Source organism: Aphidius gifuensis, linkage group LG1, assembly GCF_014905175.1.
Source record: "Aphidius gifuensis isolate YNYX2018 linkage group LG1, ASM1490517v1, whole genome shotgun sequence".
Taxonomy (NCBI): Eukaryota; Metazoa; Arthropoda; class Insecta; order Hymenoptera; family Braconidae; genus Aphidius; species Aphidius gifuensis.
The window spans coordinates 19578164-19597425 of NC_057788.1; the positions used below are offsets into that span (position 1 = coordinate 19578164).

Sequence of the window (19262 nt, forward strand, 5' to 3'; positions counted from 1 at the left end):
CGCAAAAATAAATAGGAAAAAATAAACATCCAAAAGAAAGCACCTACCGTGGGTTTTCACACATACGTAATTCAAAAATTTTACTAGATTTTTCGACTTCTGCGCAACTTTGCGGACATCAGTGCCCATCTAAATTGCTGGATTGAATCGCCGCCATCTTGAAGATCCGAAAAAATGAGAGTTTCTGAACATGCACATGCTCATATACTTGAGGAGAGAACAGTGGCGTCGAACAAATAATTCTTAAAAAATAAGAATTAAAATATGGCTAATCCAGCCCTTCATGTCCTACGCTGTTGCAAAGTGACTTTTTGCTGACTGCGCTTTCAACTGCGCCTGCGCGAAAATAAATAGGAAAAAAAATAAATACACAAAAGAAAGCACCTATTGTCTGCACCGTTTGAGGTGACAACGTTCCACTTATGGGAAAGCATAGGCGATGCGCAATATAGAAGTATTAAATATATGGCTGAACGGAACACTCTAGGAAACTCTCTAGGGTCCGTTCAGAAACTCTCATTTTTTCGGATCTTCAAGATGGCGGTGATTCAGACCAGAAATTTAGATGGGCACTGACGTCTGCCAACTTGAAGATCCGAAAAAATGGGAGTTTCTGAACGGACCCCTAGGAAAGCATCTAAAGGCTGCGTTCTTTGGCCAGTTTTTTTCACCCATTCTGACCGCGCAGTTGCGCAGAAGTAAAGAAATCAAGGGTACGTTCCAAAAATCATTCGGAAGCCCGGAAGTTCAAGATTGTGATCATAGAAAATTTTTGATATTTTGTTGTGGTGGACATGATTTTTTTTCCATGAATTTTAATAGGTGCAAATCAGAAAAATATTATTGTTTAATTATTATTAATTATTATAAAAATACTTTTCACAACTGTTACACACACTTACAAACATTTGAAAACTCACGTGCTTTTTCACCTTTGCGCAAATGCGTGGTCATGATGCGCTCCGTCTACAATAGGTGCTTTCTTTTGGGTGTTTTTTTTTTTTCTCCTGTTTATTTTTACGCATGCGTAGTTGAATGCGCAGTCAGTAAAAAGTCAGTTTGCAACAGCGTAGGACATAAGGGGCTGGATCAGCCATGTTTCAATTTTTATTTTTTAAGAATTATTTGTTCGACGCCACTGTTCTTCTCATGTTTGCATAATATGCGCATGTGCATGATCATGCGCATTAAAAGGTGCTTTCTTTTGGGTGTTTATTTTTTTCACTTCAATGCGCATGATCATACACATGCGCATATTATGCAAACATGAGGAGAGAACAGTGGCGTCGAACAAACAATTTTTAAAAAATAAGAATTAAAACATAGTTGATCCAGCCCCTCATGTACTACGCTGTTGCAAACTGACTTTTTGCTGACAACGCATTCAACTACGCATGCGCAAAAATAAATAGGAAAAAAAATAAACACCCAAAAGAAAGCACCTAGTGTGAAAAGTTTATAATTAATTACTCATCAATTGACCGATCAACATATGCATATAAAAATTTTTCGCGCAATTAATAAAACTCGCTTTCTAGTATATATGTGATTTTTTTCAAGACTTTTTCATTATTTTTTCTATCCGAAATCTCCATAAGAGCCAATGTTAAATAATGTTTTCAATAATTAAATACAAAAAATTCAACTGATCAACATAAAACCGTTGTATGTATTCAGAATAAAAAGATCTAACTGTGTACAAAATTTCAAAACATTCTCATTATATTTCAAATTAAAAGAGTAACATAATAAAATAATAATTTTTAAAACTTTTTTTATTTGAACAAAACAAGTAATATTCAAGATGTATTATTATTATATAAAATCACTATAATATATTCAATATTTTTTCCAATAACATTAAATGATTTAAATTGTATCATAAAATTTTATGTTTATAATTTTTTAATATTTCAATACATACATTGAAAATTATTTTACGAAAAAGAAAAAAAAAAAATGTATTAACTATTAATCAATTATTTCTGTAATCAAATATTAAATATTAATTAATAATAAAAATTTACTCAAAAAGTGTAATTTTTAAGTGGTCGAATTTTAAAAACGAAGGTATTTGACTTAGTAAAATATTCCAACCTCCACGAATAAAATCCTTTATAGTTAAACCCTTCAACAAAGAGTTTCCAATTTGTACAATATATTTATTTATAATTTCGGCTATATCCTTTTCAAATTCATCAACAATTTGGGGTGCTATTTCTTCGATTAGTAAACTCGCCATTTCAGATACAAATGTGTCATTATATAGTCCAATAGCATTAAACTAGAAAAAATAATATAAACTTTTAGTATACTTTTTTAATAAAAAATTGATAATAAAATACTTAATACTTACTCTTACAGGTAGTGCATGAATAGAAATGTTAGTTTCCATAGAATCGATACATACTTCAGGTGTAATAGAAACTTTGAAAACAGCATCAATAGAAAAATTTTGTATTGTAGCACTAAAATTTTAATAATAAAGGGTTTAATTATTCAATTAAAAAAAAAAACAAAACAAACATCCAACTCTGGATAGCTATTCTCGACATAATTATCTCCTGCAGTCCAATTCACAGGGCATTACAATTTAGGGCTTTTTTCCTCTACTGGTGGCGCTTGTAGAGCTTTTGTATGTGAAATCTATATAAAAAAAATTTGACAAGCGCCATTACCGGCAAAAAAAAGCCCTAAATTGTAAAAAATTTGCCCTGTGCATTGGACTGCTGTACCGGGGATAACATGAAAACGCTCGAAAGCGATATAGTCGTTTGATGGAAACCATTGAAAAAGATACAAATTAAGCCATAAATTAAGGTGAATTTCCACAAAATAGTTATCCCTGTCGCCGGTACAGGGGATAATTATGTCGAGAATAGCTATCCTGGTGAAAATATTTTTCCAAATTACTTTGTAATCTCTCCGTTTGATTTTTAGTTTGGTCAATTTTTGAGAATATAGGTAAAAATAATACTGAATAATTATATGGAAAAAATTCGGAAGAATATTGTCACCATATTACATGAAATAAAATAAATTAAAAATTAATACTAAAAATACTTTCTTAATTTTTCCATCCCCAAAAATATGAGCATCAATGCTGTTTGATCCATTGAGACTATAGAAGCTTTCGGCATAAATATTCGGAAAATCAAGTTTAAAACTTAACTGTTTAGATATTATTGATACTGATGAATGTTTCACAATATATCTTGATACTCCTTTTATTTTTAGATCTTTTAAATTGATATCTGCACTGAATTATTATCAATATTATTATTTTACTTTCGTGAAACGAAAAAAAAAAAAATTAATTTAACTTTAATATTAGTTTAAATTACATTACGTCTTGAACGTTGACATTCAATTTGAAATTATTTTTCAAAAAAGGATCTAGAATAGGAAAATCCAAAACTTCATTTTTTTTTTTTAATGCGTCTCTCAACGTGACATTTAAAAAATTATAAAATGTAGAGTCTATTTCATTCTGATCATAATCATCTAGAAATTAGAATTGTTTTTTAAATTTTCGTTTGTTTTTTCTTTCATCTACGAACATTATGTAGGTATATATATTTATAACTCACAATCTATTTCGTTATCGCTTAAACTTAGCCCGCGGCAAATTAGCGATATGAAAATGATGAATTGAAAATATTGCATATTTGATGACGTGCCAAAGGTTACCTGTTAATTATTTTTAATAATAATAAAAACGCTATTTATTTATTACAATAGTTTATTTGATACTTGATAATAACATGTTTAATTCAGGTCTTAAATGTTACTTGAATGTTGACTAATTTACATAACATTTAAAACATGAACAAATATCTATGATGATAATTAAGCATATGTTAGTGACCTTATATTGAGACATTAATATCAAATTGAAAAAAGCTAACTTCAAACAAAAACGTTTTTAAGTATTCCACTTTTTTCTTTTATTGCAAAAAAATAAATTCAATGTTATTTTTTTAATTCGTAAATACCTGTGTGGAATATCTGATGATTCTTTAATTTATTTTTGAATGATTTTACGGAAATTTATGCTCTTATTAAAACCCACGAATTTAAGTGTTATGAATTTAAAACTAAAATTTGATTTATACTCACCGGAGCCAAATGATTTGTATATTGTATCACTTTGCCACGTTCTGTGGAGCCAAGTTTAAAGACTAGATAAAAATATTCTGACTCATATTCTAAAAAACAGAAACAAACAAGAATTTTATCACATTAGGCAATCACACTAATGAAAAAAATTCATCAAATCGTCGAAAACAGTGTTTGACACAACTATAATAATCAAACAAAACTAAAAATTTTTATAGATTATTTTGACAATAATAACATGACCTAACAACTCAATATTTTTTTCAGTGGACTTTATTTATTTTTTATAACAAATAAAGTTGTTAATTTAATTTCTCAAATTTTTATTCTCTTATCTGGATTGAACTTTTTATATATATATATATATTATATAAAATGATTAAAATTAAACAAAATAATTGTCTGAATAAGTTTTATAGGCACAGGCAAATGAAATAAATAATTGAAAAATTTATTACTCATTTTTTTTTTTATTCGATTAGGCTTAGAATGATAAGATTCAATATGGACAACGTCGGGGACGAATTTCTAAAAATACACCTTTTTTTCTGCCAGAAAAATTAAAAAAATACTGCAGTTGGCAGGTGCATTGTAAGAAGTAATCGAAAAAAACAGAAAATTAATACATATGATAATAATAATAATAATAATAATAATAACATTAATGAACATAATAATAAAACCTAATTAACAGGTAACTGCGTTAAACGCTTATTGAATATCTCTGATTTTTTCGATTTATATACTCGTAAAAAAAAACCGACGTTATCCAAAATGTATTGTAATCTAAAACGATTATCATAATTCTTATCAAGTAACATTTCCCAACTTTATTTAAATTTTTTTTATTTAATTAATTTAATCACTGAAAACAACATTATGCAACATCGTTGAATAATGATAATTCATTTTTTTTTTTTTGTTTAATTAGGATTTAATTTTCATAATTTTATTACGAAGATGAAAATTTTTTTTGAATCCTTTCGAATGATCATAAGGCTTTGAGTGAGACAAATTAAATTTGTTTTTTGCCTCAAAATTATGATTTTTTTTTTCTTTTTTAAATCTTTTTCTTATAACTAAAATTTCATTTAACGATGTAAAACAAAAGAAAATGCAAAAATTAAATGGCGTATCTAAGCATTTAAAAATTAATTTTCATTTTTTATCATAAAAATTAATTTGGTTATTATTCTGTATTAATCGGTTGACGATCTTGTTTATAAAGTATAATCTAAAGTACGATATTATTAATTTCTTGTTTTTTTTTAAATAACTTTTTTTATTTTTTTAATGTTTCATGTGTTATCTCGCCCAGGCGGAATAAAACCAAATAATAAAATTAAATAAACTTAAATTAATTTAAAGAAAAAAAAATTATATATTACTTTCTATCAATAGAAAAACAAATTTGCTGATTTAAAAAAAAATCAGCTTCTTTTCTTCTCCGCGAGGGCAATAATACTGCGAGTAAATTCAACAGAATAAAAATAAAACCAGGAACATTGATGCCAAAGAAAAGATAATAATAATTTGCCATTTATACGATTGTGGCAAAATTTAAATAAAAAAAAACAAAAATCATAAAACGATATCATGTATATATGAAAAAGGAAGTGTACGGTTTTGAAGATTATTCTGGAAACTGACTTTTTTTTCATTATATTAAAATTATTTATCAATTGCTTGATTAAGCATATTTGTCTTTGTTTGAGTATTGATGTGAATGGCATCAGACGCATCATTTTTTTCTTGTTTATTATTTTGTGTACTTGTAACACTATCAAGGCCAAGTTTGCTCAGTGTACGAAGTGCTGTTCGTGCTGCTTGATCACGACTTGCACTGGTTGTTGGTCCATGTCCATGACAAACTTGAGGTGGATGAGTATTGAGTGAAACCAATGATAAAAATTCCTTGTGCACACCCTTAAAAATTTTATTAATAAATTTAAACTATTAATATTTAAATAATTAATTTTTTTAAGTCAGTATATTTACCTTTGGAAAATCGCTAAATTCAACTTGAAAATTCAATAGTTGAGCAAGATATGTTAATTGTTCTTTTGGTGATATACCCGGTGGACTAGTCTGTTGTTGTTCTCTGAGTTCCTCGGCTACTGCTTGAACACTTGGTCCACTGCTAATTTTACTATCTTGACCTCCATCAACGAGAAGAAGACCAGGAACTAATTGACGTCCTAATGATCCTTAATTATAGAAAAAAATCCGAAAATTAATATTAATATTTATGAGAGTTTAGATGAAATTATTTACAAAATAAAAATCTTATTGCAATTGAAAATAAATTGTTTTTAAATATTTATCAATTGGAGAAACTAATGAGAAAATTTAAAATTCGATTAATCAACAAGTATTAAAAATAATAAATAAAAAAAATAAATAATAAAATAATTAAACATTTTGTTTTGATTCTAAATTTTTAAGACGAAAAAAGAAAAAAAATCTAAAATATATGGTTTTTTTTTTCGTCCTCAAAAATATCTTCTAAAGACTATTTTTAATTTATATCTTTTTTGAAATTATTAAAAATGTAATTTATTTATGTTACCTCCATGTGATTGAGATTGTGACTCTTCACTCGTTTTCTCATCGTTCAAAAATGTAACTTTTCTTGGTTTACTTTCCCCACTTGTATTCGTTGAATTATCATTATCTGTTGTTTTTGTTTTAATTGCTGGTTTAGTTGGTTGTATTTGAGGTTTACTATATCCAAGTTGTGTTAATAATGCTTCAGCAGCTGCCCTTTTACCCATTTTTTTATTTGGTCCAATTCCAGTTGCTGAATACTGTCCAATTGATACTTCCATTAAAAATTCACGTTTACGTGGTGCACCTTTTTCTTCAAGTAATGTATAAATTGGTTCTTTTTCTCTTTTAGATTGTTGTATTTGAACTAACCGTGATATTGGATTAACACTATCTGATGTATCAGCTATAGACTTTGGTTCTTGATAATCTTTTATTAAATTTCTTGATTTTTTTTTAGTTGCTGGTGGTTTACGTTTCAAACGTATTGTTTTATTTTGTACTGTTATTGTAACTGGTGGTAATTTTTTAACTTTTTCAAGCATTAATTCAGCTGATTTTTTTTTTGATACTTTTTTTGATGAACCCTCACCAATTGTAATAGTATCACCGACAATACATTTTGTTGAAAATGTACGAATATGAGGTTTTCCAGTTTCTGATACAACTTCAAAACTCACTGATAAACCACGTTTTAATGCTGTTTCATGTACAAGTGATACTGGACTTTTGAGTTCTGAATTTTGTTCATCAATACCAGAACTACATGTTGATGAGCCATTTTCAGCTGATACACATGTTGTTGCTGTTGTTGTCGTTGTTGTTGTTGTTGACGTTGTTGTTGTTGTATCTTCAGGTAATGGTAGTTGACGTAGCTGTTCAAGGGCCCGACTTGCTGCATCGTGTCTTGCTGCTTGTGCTGTAACACCTTTACCAATAAATTCACGTTCACCAACAGTCAATGTAACTAAATATAATCCATCATTTTTTGGATAACTATTCATTGATCTAACTTGTTGATAATTTGGTGTAAATGATCTTTGATGATTTGGTAAATTACCGAAATTTTGTGGTATAAATAATTGTTGATTTGATGGTGCTTGTTTAAATGTATAAATTGTTGATTCACCACGTTTCATTGCAAGAGCATTCAATTCAACAGTTGGTGGTAAATGACTAGTATAATTACCAGATGTTGTTGATGATTTACCTGATGAATTAATACGCATACCACGTGGTTTTGGCGGTGGTTGTCTGTACCATGTTTTACTAAGTGCTTCTGTTGCTGCACTGTGTTGTGCTTTTTTTATACTTGCACCATCAGCAACATATTCTTCTTCACCAAGTTTTAACGTTACAGTAAAACGTTTTTTATGAGCTGGTCCTTGTTCGTTTGTTAACCTATATTGATGTTGAATTTTATTAAAACGTGCCAATTCATTAACTAAACACATTGGTGTTTTTTCTTTCATATTTGTTAAATCAATATTATTTATATTTGTTGAATTTCCATGATTTTTATTGGACGGACTTTGATCCCTTAATTGACGTTTATTAAGATTAATAGGAGATTCATTTAATGTTTTGCTTGGTTGGTGATTTTGATTTTGAATTTGTTGTTGTTGTTGGTGTTGTTGAGGTGGTACTTGCTGTTGATATTGAATAACAGTCTGACTGCCATCTCCTTGTCGATTCAAACCAACGTTTAACATTGTGCCTAGATCAAATATACATTCATTTTTCAGCTGTTAATTTTAAATTATTTGTTATTACTTTACCCTAGTAAATTTTTACTGTTAAAGCACTTATTAATTGTAGAAAAGCGTGAAATTACATCTACAGTATACAAAAAACAGTCACGTCTCTAATGCCAAAAATATGGATTTTTAAACTAGAATTTTTTTAAATTAACAGTCTAACATGACAAAATTATTATTGGCATTAAAGGAGCGATATTTGTTTTTGTTAAAAAAAAAAAAGTCAACAATACAAAGCAAAAATGCAATACTAAATAATGCTGATAGCAAGGAGATGAAAATGAAATGATGTGATGATATATTGTTTCAAAAATTTCAACTTAATTCGATAAATTTTGAAGAATAAATAAATAAATAAATAAAAATAAAATCAAAAATAAAAAAAAATCATAAAACAAAAATTAAAGATAGAATAAACCAAGCTTTGATCAAATTTTCCCAGAAAAAATAGAAGAGTTTTTTTTTAAAATGTTAAAACGAGTCTTTTTTTTCGTTCTTTGTTTGATTGATTGATTGTTTTTTTTCTAAAGAGTTAATGAACCGACCTTCGATACAACCGGTTGGTCCAAACAACTGATCCAAATTTTCCCAACAAAATTAAACAGAATCCAGGTTGAAAATAATAATATAAATTCCCAAGAAAAAAAAAAAAAAAAAAAAAATGAAAATAAAAATCATAATTGAAAAATAAATAAATCATACAAATTAGAAATCAAAGAAAATAAATAAATGATTAAACTTAAAAAAAAAAAAATCAAACTTCAATCAGAAAAATAAACAAAAATTCCTATTTTTGTCAATTAAAGATTATTTGTTACAACACCTTTCCTGGAATGTCAATAAATACAGGTGCCTATACTTGAGGATAACAATATTAAGATGCAAAAGTGTGATGCGATGAAAATAATTGTTGCATTACATGATATTATGGTAACATGAGTTTGTTTTTTTTTTTTTTTTTTTTTCATTTTTTGTTTGGTTTGATATCAAAAATCAATAACATGCATGAGTGTATGTAACGAACCATTTGGATTTTGTGGATTTTGAGTGATCATCATAGGCTGACGAGGACCAGAATTTTGCATATGATGCATTGGTTGATGGCTCATTGATATTATTTGCTGTGGTCCATGTATACCACGATGAAGATGCATATGTGCCTGGTGAGCTGGTATCATGTTTGACTGTGACATTTGTCGTGTCGAGTTGGCAATTCTAGTCATAAAAATTTTATGAACATTGTAAGTATGTCAAGTAAATTTGATAACAATTATTATCGAATTCGTTATTCTGCTCTAAATAAATTTTTATTATTAAAAAATAAATATGTAATTAGGATTATATTTAAAAAAAAAATACATCTAAGAAATAAAAATTTATTAATTTATTAAAATATAAATTTTAAGTATTAATAACCAAAAAATTTATTGACAAAAATTAGACGAACCTGTTTTGATCTCGTAGTTGATTTTGAATAGTGTGATGCTGATGCCGCAACATCATACGGATTACGGAATTATCTGTTATAAACCTGTAAACATACACTATTTTTAATAAATGATGAATAAAAAAAAAAACCGGGAATTGCAACTACACACACCACAAGAAAGAGACAAAAACAGAACAATGTCAATCGTAAAGAAAAAAAAAAAAATTAAATTAATATAAATTGTCATAGACCATTGATTAAAAATGATTTATAATTAATTTTAAATTATAAATAATCATAAAAGTAAATACTTTAATTGGTTAATAATAGTATATTTTATCATCAGAAATAAGATAATAAAAATTTTGTAAAAAATAAAAGATGGAATATGCCACAACCGTTATGATTACAACTGCATACTGTATTGAGTTTATTTAATTTTTTTATATAACTTAAACTTACAATTTTAATTTGATTATTAATGTGTATAACTTATTTAAATATAATAAATTTAATTCACACAATGCCACTCACAATAATAAATTAAATTTTATGTTTATTTAAGTTTTATTAAAAATTATCTTGTGTCAAACAGAAGAGAGAGAAGTAGGCATCACCGTTACAATCACATGCGGCCATTTTGATTATTAAATATTACTGTAATCCTTATGCTGAATTTACATGAAAAAATGTGTTCAATTAACGTCAATGATTGGCTTAAAAATTTAGGCGCATAAGTTGCTTATCTAATTAAATATTTTAAATTTCATTATATTAAAAAATAAAATATCAACACTTGAGCATCAAAATAGTTTTTGTTTTTTTATTTTTGTACAAATGAATCAATAAGTAATTCCAAAAACAAAATATAAAATTATTAGATTTATTATTTTATTTTTTTTTTAAATAAAAAACATCTCACTAGATTTAAAAAAAAAAACAATCTTTGTATAAATTATATACAATCTTTTAAAAATATTATACTGAAATTTAATATAACTAATTATTATTTACTTTTAACATGTTTTCTTTTATAGGTATATGTTATTCGGTAAAAATCGCACTTGGTGGATATATTTGTAGTATTTATTATAAACTATTAACAATAAAAAAAAAATTGTTGTCTCATTTTTTTAATGTATGAGATTTCATTTAATTACAAGCGTATAAAGCTATCAATACTTATTTTTATATAAAAGAAAAAAAATGAAAAAGAAGGAAAGAATGAAGATATTTTTTAAATAATGTATAGTTTAATAATAATAATAATATTTATAATAGATTAAAAATAATAATTACAATTTGAAAATCAATATTTTCATAAATATGTCTGCTCAACAATTCAATGTAACACTAACACTAATAATAATGTAATAATTTTTTTTTTTTTATCTAAAATAAAAATTTAAATTGTATATTTGTTTAATTGATTAATTAGTAACAAACAAAAAAAAAAAAAAAAAAAAAAACTGATATTTATAATTTCATTGTCGAATGTATTACTATTTGAAATCGATGATTTATTTTATACTATTTAAAAATGAAAAATAAAATAAATTTATTGAAGTTAATATTAGGATAATTCTTTCATGTTCATGACAATTTCGTTTTCTTGAACAGAGCTTAAATATTCTTCCAACAATTTTGCTAAATTTCTTCGTTTAAAACGAAGACTTTCTTTGACAATTTCACGAACAAAAGCAATTCGAATATCAAGAGTTCCTTTTACTTGATGAATATGTGAAAATAGAGTTGTATGATCTGAAAAAAAAGTAATATTAATATTTATTTCATCAAAACTAATTAATAAAAATAAAAATTATTAATTAATAAATATTTACTTGTTCCTTTTCGTCGTACTTCTTTGTGTACAAGTTCTCTTATTGATAAATTATGTTTTCTAACTTCTTCAAGTTCTTTTTTACTAAAAACTTGATCAACTTTTTTATGTTCTACATGATTACTCATCTTATTATCATTTTTTTCCTCCACATTAACATTGTTTTGATTTTTCATACAAACATCTTGAACAATATTATTAATATTATCATTAATTTGACAATCATTTTTTGGTAATGATGATGATATATTATTTACTGCAACACGTGGTATAATTGGTAAATCATTATGGTTATCATTGATTTCAACAGGTAGTGGTTCATATGCTGTTGTACTCGACATGCCAGTATCTGATAAACCATTTGTTAATTTATCAATGGTTATTGATGAATTTGTGAATGAATTTGTTGAGATGTTATCTGTATCAATAAGAATAGCTGGTGATACTGGTCTTGATGTCGTTGCTGTAGTTGTTGTAATTGTTATTGTTGTTGTTATTGCTGTTGTTGTTGCAACTGGTAGTGATAACGGTGGTGGTGTTAATGATGGCAATAGTGATGATGGTAATGTTGATAATGGTAATGGTGAAATAGGTGCTGGTAATAGTGGTGAAGATGTTGTTGATGATGATAATGGTGCTAATGATGATGCCACTGGTATTGTTATTGGTTCTGGTGATGGTATAGTTACTGATGACATTGGTGGTGATGAAGATATTGTAAATGCATTAATTTCTGGTGGAGGTAAAGTTGGACTTTTTGGTGCTGGAGTATCAGCTTGATTCCATGGTACTGGTGATGTTGATAAATTCAACAGTGTCAATGGTTTAACATTATTATTATATAATGGTCTACGTATAACAACTTCTTTTGGTATTGGTCCAGGTTTTCTTTTATTTGGTATTGATCTTGTTAATAATGGACTATTATTACCAATATTATCCAATGGTCTCTTCAAACTATTTTTATTTGGTATGTTTGATGTAAGAACACTTGATATTGGTATTGAATTTTGTCCTAAATTATTAACCATTTGATTATTACTGTTAATAACTGATGTTGAACCAGCATTTGTATTATTTATATTTAAGTTATTGTTATTGTTATTATTATTATTTGAATTTGATGATGATGGTGAACCAACAATATCCATATCAGCCTCATCAACCATCATTCTTTTATCAATTTTAAATGGATTACCAAACATATGCTGGCGTACTGGTACACTTTCAATTTCTCTCAATGGTGGAGTCATTTTTTTTAAATATTCTTGGTAATTACCCATTTGTGCAACAGGCATTGAATGTACATAATCATCATCCAATAATTTTGTATGTAATAAACCTGGTTGTAAAAAATTTGCTCGCATTCTAACAACTTGATCAAGTAAACTTTTTCTTGGTACATCAAATGCATTTCTATAACTATGGGCACCTTTTTGTTGTTGTTGATTTTTAACAAGACCAACAACAAAACCACCAAATTCATTTAATTGATCACGTAAACCCGTAAATTTATCTTGTAATAATGGATGTGATATAAGATCTTTTTTTAATGGTACTTTTGGTATAACACGTACACCCTCGGTTATTGTTGTTGTTGAACCATTAACATTTGCATTTGCTGTTGCAACTTGTTTTGATATAACTTCGTTGCATAATCTTTCAAATTCAAGTTTTGCTTGATTTTTAAGTCTTTTAAGATAATTCATAACACTGTAGGATAATGAATTATCAAGAGTATCTGGTACTAATGTTTGTGCTAATGGTGCTGCAGCACCCATTCTTAATAATGCCCTTCTAAGTGATATTGCATAATACGTTGGCATTGTTCTCATATAATTTGCAAATTGTGTACGCCATTCATTTGTTGGTTTTAATCTATGTACTTTAAATAATTCTTCAAGTAATGGTAATAAAACAGGATAATTATATGGCATTACAAATAAATTAACACATGTTAAATTTGTACTTGCTTTTAAATAACCAAATGGATGACCAACTTCACTTGATTTATATGAATTTGCAACAAATACTTGCCAGCATGTTGTTGGTTGTTTACGTGCTAATATAAATTGTGTTAATGGACTTGGTTCTAATTCATATTTATCAAATGGTAAATTTTCAATTACCATTGGCTCTTGACTTGTACAAGTAAATTTAACATTTGGATGAGCTGAACGTGGTGGTAATGAACTTGCACTTAAATCAGGCCAAAAACTTTCTGGTATTGGCCAAAAACCAACAGCAAAACCTTTTTGTGCTGAACGTGGTACATAAATTAAACGACGACATGAATGCCATGCTGTATTACCAACATTTGTAGGAGTAGGTAAATATTGTGATGTTCTTATACCATTTATTATTGTATTTGAGGAATTATCATCGTCATTATCACATATTTCATTATTACTTTGTAATTGTAACTGTAATTGTTGCTGTTGTAATTGCTGTTGTTGTTGTTGTTGTTGTTCTTGTTGTTCTTGAAGTGTTTGTGGTAAATCAGTACTAAGTGGTGGTGGATCTGGACCAATTTTTTCAAAATTAATAACAACACCTGATTGTACTTTTTGTACAAGTGAATCAATACACTGTAACATCATACGATTTGATGTTACACAGTATGAACGACCACCAGTTATTTCACACATTGCATCAATTGGTGATGTATCACTTGCAACTAAACCAATATCTCTGTCAATAGCTGGTGTACCAGATAACCGTAATACCAATGAAAATAATCTTTGATCCCATCTGAATGGTTCTTTTGTTAATTCAGAACCAAGTATTGGTGAATGCATTGGTAGTGTAAATTCTTGTTGTACACCACTTGATGTTGTATATTTTCCACCATCTGTTATTAATACAATAACTGATGGTTCCAAGTAAAATGGTGATCTACCTTGTCCATATGTATCAATACCAGTTTGCATACGATTTATATTTAAAACATCTAATGCATGTTTTAATGCTGCTCCCAATGTTGTTAGACCAACCCCTTGTAAATTTTTTAATTCATTCATAAATGTTGCTAAATTTTCTTTCCACCCTGCCTGAAATAATTTTTTTTTAAATAACAAATGTTAATTTAAGTTTTTTATAAATAAAATTGGACTGTTTTTATATGTCTCTAAATCTTTTTTTTTACTTTGATTGAATAAATATATTTACTTTTATGTTGTTTGGAGGATCCTCATAAGTCAGCAGCATGTATCTGTCACCCCGGCTCTCGGGTGATCTCTGTCTCATCTGATAAATAAATTATTGTGTATTTCAATAAGTAGTCAAGTAATGGAAAAATCCAAAGGATAAGTAATTAATCATTGGAATTGTTTTGGGTTGCTTACCTTGACAAAAGTTTCAACAGCACTTTTGGCTACATCAAGGAGGGTCGGTCGTCCTCCAGAATAAGCCCTCTGATTCATAGAAGCCGACGTGTCAATTAAAAACACAATTATAGTCATGTTGTATGTGTATCTATCCTATGTAGTTAATTTTTAATGTCTTTTTTTTGTGCTTTTTTTTCTGACCCTATTTCAATTACAACAATATTGGACCTTTATTAACCAAAACTATTTTATAATAACCTAAATATATAATGTCTTCAAATTTCACCCCTTAGGCGATTCAACCCTTTGTTTTTTTTTTAACTAAATATTTTTTATCGATATATATTTTTGATGAAAAAAATTAATTACAATCAAGAAAAATGCTTGAGTATATAAAGCCTGCACCAGCCTGCACATCTCTCTCCATTCTCCAAATCTCCAATGATTCTTGATGGTTTCAATAGATGGTGTATACTTATTACTTATGTATGCTTATGTATCTACTCTCTATCTAGTTATCTAGTCCAATTTAGTCGTTTTAATATTTGCAGCATTCAACAGCAACAAGCCATGAAGCCAACAACTGTCTGCAACTGTCGCGGCCAGTGTTGGGGTGCGTTCCGTGGCTATCCTGCACCCGTATTCACATTCTCAAGGGCTCAGTTAGGCTCATTTTATCCGGCCGTATTATACACCATATAATATTCCGTATTATACGGCTCTTATTTTCGGCGTCGTATACGTATTATACGTTTTATCCGGAAATCGATAAAAAAGAAATTGGTAAAAATGTACAAATAAAATACATGTAATTTATTTATTGGTTGTAATCAGTTAGCCGACAATTGACGGGCTGACATAAAATTAATGATTGTAATCGATTGTACTTTTAATTATTTGTAACCCCCCTCATTAATTGTAATTAATTAATATTGCACTTAGCCGACAAATTATAAGGACCAGCTGAAAAAATTAATTTATGATTGTATTTTATAGGAAATCATTTGTACATTCCAAATATATATTTGTAATGTTTGTCCCAGGTCAACTTTTTTAAAAATTAATTAAATAAAAATTTAAAATTAATTGCCTAATTAAAGTCCTACGGCGCATGCGCGTAGATTTTTTTTTCTATGGTAGGTGCTTTCTTTTGTGTATTTATTTTTTTTCACTTTAATGCGCATGATCATGCACATGCGTATGTCATGCAAAATTGAGGAAAGAGTAGTGGCGTCGAAACAAATAATCCTTAAAAAATAAGAATTAAAACATGGCTGATCCAGCTCCTTATGTCCTACGCTGTTGCAATCTGACTTTCTGCCGACTGCGCATTTAAATGCGCATGCGTGAAAATAAACAGGAAAAAAAAATAAACACCTAAAAGAAAGCACCTAATGTATCATTAGGTGCTTTCTTTTGTGTATTTATTTTTGTACACTCTAATGCGCATGATCATGCACATGCGCCTGTCATGCAAACTTGATGAAAGAACAGTGGCGTCAAACAAATAATTCTTGAAAAATAAAAATTGAAACATGAGGTGCTTTCTTTTGTGTATTTATTTTTTTTCACTTTCATGCGCATGATCATGCACATGCGCCTGTCATGCAAACTTGATGAGAGAGCAGTAGCGTCGAACAAATAATTCTTAAAAAATAAGAATTAAAACATGGCTGATCCAGCCCCTCATGTCCTACGCTGTTGCAAACTGACTTTTTGCTGACTGCGCATTCAATTGCGTATGCGTCAAAATAAACAGGAAAAAAAATAAATACACAAAAGAAAGCACCTATGGCTGATCCAGCCCCTCATGTCCTACGCTGTTGCAAACTGACTTTTTGCTGACTGCGCATTCGATTGCGCATGCGTGTAAATAAACAGGAAAAAAAATAAATACACAAAAAGAAAGCACCTAATTTTCGATAGATTGTTTGTAGGGTTTTCCGATGGCGGCGCTTGTGAACTTTTTATATAGATTTTACATAAAAAAGCTTCACAAGCGCCACCATCGGAAAAAAAACGCCCTAATGAGAACATCCTCTGAATACGGGTGCTGACAGTAGAGCTGTGAGTCGGTTAATAACCGCGGTCATCAACTGGTTAATAACAGGCGGTTAAAAATTTTTTGGTTTTTAACGCACAAAAAGCTGCGCGTACTTCATACTGCGTATGTATTATTTATTAATTTTCAACAACAAAAATATTAGTTTATTATAAATAATATTAACATTAAATATTATTTATTTGATGTCAAAAAAATATGAATAATTAAATTATATTAACAAAAATTCAATCGTAGTGTCAACTGAAAAATTTATGAATAAAAAAAGACAGTGAAAAAGGTAAACATCATAACAACTTTTATTTTTATTGTTATTAATATTTTGTTAAACATTTTTCTAAAAAATAAGTATTATCAGTGATAAATTTCAAATAATTATATGACAATCAATATTATAATTTGCAGTTGATGGGTATGTCAGATTCAGTCCAGAGAGACTTGATTATTGTAATAAGAAAAAGTAAGGTTAAACCCAGAGTTGACAGTCTACATTTTCGTTGTTGATATGTCATATATGTAAGTAAAAAAAGTAATTAAATTTAGTCCAAAGAGATTTAATAACAATCCATATATTTTATAGATACCAATTTTAACAATGAGTCGTTCTGAATCTGAGGTTTGAAAACATTTTAATGTTGTTGCAAATCCTGACTGCAAATACAAGACAGGAAGTTTTAAATATTGTGGAAAAAAATATGTTTCAAATGCTGGTAGAATGAAGAAGCATCTTGCTCAAGAATGTCAAAATTGTGATGATGAAATTTAAACAAATTTTATGCAATGATTGTGCCAAAAAATAAACTTGATGTCAGACAATCATCTGAGCAAGTTGTAGCACTAATTACAAAGAACAAAACAACTTAAAACAAAGGCTCAATTGACAAGTTTATTGGTACTAAAAAGTCCAAAGAAAATCATGATAAATTGAATGCTTCTTTTGCACGAGCAATATATGCCAGAGCTTAAATTAACATTATTGTACTTAAAAAAGGGTTACAAGTGTTAAATTTTAAAGTGCAAAGTACACCAAAAATTAATCATATGAATTTTAAAAACATATCTAGTTTTTAGTTGAGTTTGTCGTTTTTTTTTTTTCTTTGTTTTCTCATGAAAAAATTGCTTATTTTTTTGTTTTTTCCTTTTAATTTATTTTTTTTAAGGACATATTGCAAGTGCAAAATATTGACAAACTAATGTCACAATGAAAATAAAAAGCTTTATTAGTTTTCAACAAGTTCATGGTATAAAAAAATATAAAAAACGTTAACATAATATGGTATATTTTTAAATTTGTATTATTCTACTTGTTACAATATTATTGTATAATATTGAAAATATTATTAGTCTCAATTTTTCTTCCATTCATTGTTACTAATAAATATTATATGGTTATAGGTCTTATTGCTAATATTATTATTACCAATCATCATTGTTTTTTATATTTATTTTTATTTTCAGTATGTATCATTAAAATTTTTTTTTTTTAACCCGAATTTAATATAAATAACTCAAATATTATATTTTGTTTGTTTATAACAATTTATTTATTTATAATAATTTATTGTTTTTATTATTAATAATTAATTATATTAAACATTGAAATAAGTCTCTGATTTTGGACCTATCGTGAAGCTTTAAATTTTGCGCGTGCGTGTCGATGCCCCGCCCCCGTTTGGTTTTAAACCGGTTATTAACCGTCAAAAAAATAAATAGCCGGCTCTACATCTCAACGGCAGTCCAATTCACAGGGCAAATTTTTTACAATTTAGGGCTTTTTTTTGCCGGTGATGGCGCTTGTAAACTTTTTTTTACATAGATTTCACATACAAAAGCTCTACAAGCGCCGCCAGTGGAGGAAAAAAGCCCTAAATTGTAATGCCCTGTGAATTGGACTGCTGATACACTATAGCCACTATAGAAAAAAAAAATCTACGCGCATGCGCCGTAGGACTTTAATTAGGCACTTAATTTTAAATTTTTATTTAATTAATTTAAAAAAAAGTTGACCTCGGACAAACATTACAAATATATATTGCGTATAATATTGCAAAAATCCAAAAGAGCCCAACACTGTACGTACTTTAATTAATTACTAGTACGTACTACGTACCCTACGTACTGACTACCTATACGCTTTTACAGTATTATACCGGTAAGTTACCGAAATATTGTCATGTGAAAC

General features: G+C 28.1%; 2 protein-coding genes and 1 long non-coding RNA gene across 4 annotated transcripts; 1 reads left to right on the forward strand and 2 right to left on the reverse strand.

The window, feature by feature from the left end:
* Window positions 1–5332: 5332 nt before the first annotated feature.
* LOC122850857 (double-stranded RNA-binding protein Staufen homolog 2) lies at window positions 5333–10501 on the reverse strand. 2 transcript variants are annotated; one of them, XM_044149923.1, is made up of 6 exons: window positions 10387–10501; window positions 9871–9954; window positions 9448–9638; window positions 6689–8383; window positions 6118–6326; window positions 5333–6045 (listed from the first exon to the last, which is right to left on the reverse strand). In XM_044149923.1, exons 2-6 carry the CDS (start codon window positions 9924–9926, stop codon window positions 5791–5793), a joined length of 2406 nt encoding a protein of 801 aa, XP_044005858.1. In that variant the 5' UTR covers window positions 9927–9954; window positions 10387–10501; the 3' UTR covers window positions 5333–5790. The 2 variants fall into 2 exon arrangements, with proteins under 2 accessions (XP_044005858.1, XP_044005852.1); XM_044149917.1 differs by having other exon boundaries at window positions 10315–10481.
* A 163-nt stretch (window positions 10502–10664) lies between these two features.
* On the reverse strand, window positions 10665–15635 carry LOC122850873 (integrator complex subunit 6-A). The gene is made up of 4 exons (XM_044149933.1): window positions 15037–15635; window positions 14861–14938; window positions 11694–14742; window positions 10665–11613 (listed from the first exon to the last, which is right to left on the reverse strand). Exons 1-4 carry the CDS (start codon window positions 15151–15153, stop codon window positions 11426–11428), a joined length of 3432 nt encoding a protein of 1143 aa, XP_044005868.1. The 5' UTR covers window positions 15154–15635; the 3' UTR covers window positions 10665–11425.
* A 1677-nt stretch (window positions 15636–17312) lies between these two features.
* Window positions 17313–18342, forward strand: LOC122850883. Its single transcript, XR_006373667.1, has 3 exons — window positions 17313–17360; window positions 17486–17596; window positions 17661–18342. It is a non-coding gene; the product is annotated as an uncharacterized LOC122850883 (long non-coding RNA).
* The last annotated feature ends 920 nt before the right edge of the window (window positions 18343–19262 follow it).